General features: G+C 33.1%; 1 protein-coding gene across 1 annotated transcript; it reads left to right on the forward strand.

Annotated features, from left to right (window-relative positions):
* Window positions 1–204: 204 nt before the first annotated feature.
* On the forward strand, window positions 205–2,043 carry LOC114299757 (phospholipase A1-IIgamma). Its single transcript, XM_028244594.2, has 2 exons — window positions 205–1,081; window positions 1,236–2,043. Exons 1-2 carry the CDS (start codon window positions 389–391, stop codon window positions 1,842–1,844), a joined length of 1,302 nt encoding a protein of 433 aa, XP_028100395.2. The 5' UTR covers window positions 205–388; the 3' UTR covers window positions 1,845–2,043.
* The last annotated feature ends 733 nt before the right edge of the window (window positions 2,044–2,776 follow it).

Consider the following 2,776-nt stretch of genomic DNA (forward strand, 5'->3'; position numbering starts at 1 on the left):
CATCCAAAAATTTAAATGTAAAATTGCAAATTCATGCATCAATGAATCTCTTTTCTTGTTTCTTTCCCTAAAAATAGAAAATAAAATACAAATGCACCGCATTTACACTTTTCGAGTTAATAAATATACCTGGAACTTATTATCTTTGCGTCTGATGATAACAAAAATTGATTATAAATATGTATAGATTTATGTCCTTCACGATCGAGATGGAAGACACGTTATCTTTTCATAGGTTTAAAGGTTCAACAGATGTTCAATTTTTGACAAGAGAACTACATATGACTTTGTAACAATATCCAATGAAAGAACAAGATACCTAACTGTCATTGCAAGAAAAGACAAATATGAGCAAGTTAAATCAGATTAACCCCTCTCAAAGCACAGTATGCAAAGCATGCAACAGTCCCATATCCAGTTTAAGTTTGTTATGGAAAAAAGAAACTGGTATATGAATTGTTTCAGGAAGAAAAATAGCAAAAAGATGGATAACAAGAGGACCACAGGCATAGCCAAACGATGGAGGCTTCTCAGTGGTGAGGATAACTGGAAGGGCTTGTTAGATCCTCTAGACATCGATCTTCGACGGTACATCATTCATTATGGAGAAATGGCTCAAGTAACTTATGACAACTTTATCTCTGAGAAACTATCAAAATATGCAGGAAGCAGTCGGTATGCAAAGAAGGATCTCTTTGCTAATGTGGGCATAGAGCAAGGGAATCCATTCAAGTATCGCGTGACCAAGTACTTGTACGCAACATCATCAATCCCGCAACCCGACGCATTTATATTGAAGTCTTTGTCGAGGGAAGCATGGAGCAAGGAATCGAATTGGATGGGGTATGTCGCGGTGGCCACAGATGAAGGGAAGGCTGCTCTAGGGAGGAGAGATATTGTGATTGCTTGGAGAGGCACCATCCAGGCCTTGGAATGGGTTAATGACTTTGAATTTGTTTTGGTCTCTGCTTCAAAAATATTTGGAGAAAAACATGATCCTAATGTGCATCAGGGTTGGTACTCCATCTACACTTCAGATGATCCAAGATCGCCATTCAATAAGGCCAGTGCCAGAGACCAGGTAACTTAATGTAAAAACCATTTACCTGTAAAGCTTATACTTTCTTCTTCTTCTTCTTCTTCAAAAAGAAAAATATATATATATATCTTAAAGTTAACAGTATCTTTGGAGACAATAATGGAGATAAAATAGTTTTTCTTGTATTATGTTTTAGGTTCTTGGTGAGGTTAAAAGACTTGTGGGAGAGTACAAGAATGAAGAAATTAGCATTACTATAGTAGGTCATAGTTTGGGTGCTGCTATTGCAACACTAAACGCAGTTGACATAGTTGTTAATGGATTAAACAAGCCTAGAGACCAACCAAACAAGGCTTGTCCTGTGACAGCCTTTGTGATTGCTAGTCCTAGAGTTGGAGATTCGGGCTTCGAAAAGGTCTTTTCTGGGTCAAAAGATCTTCGAGTACTACGCATCCATAATGCCCTAGATATTGTTCCAAACTATCCATTGATAGGATATTCAGATGTGGGCGAAGAATTGGGTATTGACACTACCAAATCCGAGTATTTGAAGAGCCCTGGAAATTTGGAGAATTGGCATAACTTGGAGGCTTACCTGCATGGAGTTGCAGGAACACAAGGATCAAAAGGAGGATTCAAGTTGGATGTTAAACGCGACATTACGCTTGTCAACAAAGGAATTGATGCCTTGAAGGATGAATATTGTATACCGGTATCATGGTGGTGTGAGAAGAACAAGGGTATGGTTCAACAGACGGATGGCTCTTGGAAGTTGATGGATCATGAATTAGATGATGATTTCTAAATCTTCATCTTCATGGTTGAGGCAATTGTTTTTTTTTTTTTTTTTTATGAGCAAAAAGTAATAGTTTATAACAATAGTAAAACATTATAAAAGAAAGGCATAACTGAAGAAAAAGCAAGAGGTAAGATTAAATTTAATTATTTAGTTATTATGGTAAATTTTCTTTCATCAATAAAGTTTCACTTTTGTTGATAATATATATATATATATATAAATATAATATGGTAATATGAATTATAAATTTAATAAGATTCTAATTTCATATTTTAAACGATAAGATAATTGGTCAATAGATGGAATAGTTTCCTGCTTTGATGCGCAAATGGAATAAAATTGAATGAGGAAACTGGTTCTCCCTCTACCTATAAAAGTATATTTAGATCACCCATCAATTATTCTAAATATAACGTATTCTAAATAGGGTCAAGAGAGAAAAACTTTTTTTTCTATTAATATTGATATTAAGTTTATGTTCAATCAATTTTGAATCACTCGAAAGTTTCATATAATTGATCCATGTATGTTATTTATTTTCCGCATTATGTTATTATTTGTAAAAATCATAATAATTCACGATTTTGGACTATAAAAGTTATTATATGCATAACACCATAAAATTATTTACAAGTAGTATTAGAGCATTGGTTAGAAAATATCATGATTTTTTATTAAATAAAATTAATGAATTCAATTTATGTTTGTCATTGATTGTTTGTATATTAATATTAATTGTGAGACATGATTCGAATGGATTACGATTTCAAAATTGTGGTCGATTTTGATTATGATTTTATTGTGTATATATATTCAATGAATAATATTTATGACTCTACAATGCATACTTTATAATTACACCCATTATTTTGATAAAGTTATGTTATCCATTGGTTTGTGGAACACTTCTGATTGATGACACTTCCATAATCATCTAT

This window comes from Camellia sinensis, chromosome 9, assembly GCF_055761805.1.
Source record: "Camellia sinensis isolate YWXY chromosome 9, ASM5576180v1, whole genome shotgun sequence".
Taxonomy (NCBI): Eukaryota; Viridiplantae; Streptophyta; class Magnoliopsida; order Ericales; family Theaceae; genus Camellia; species Camellia sinensis.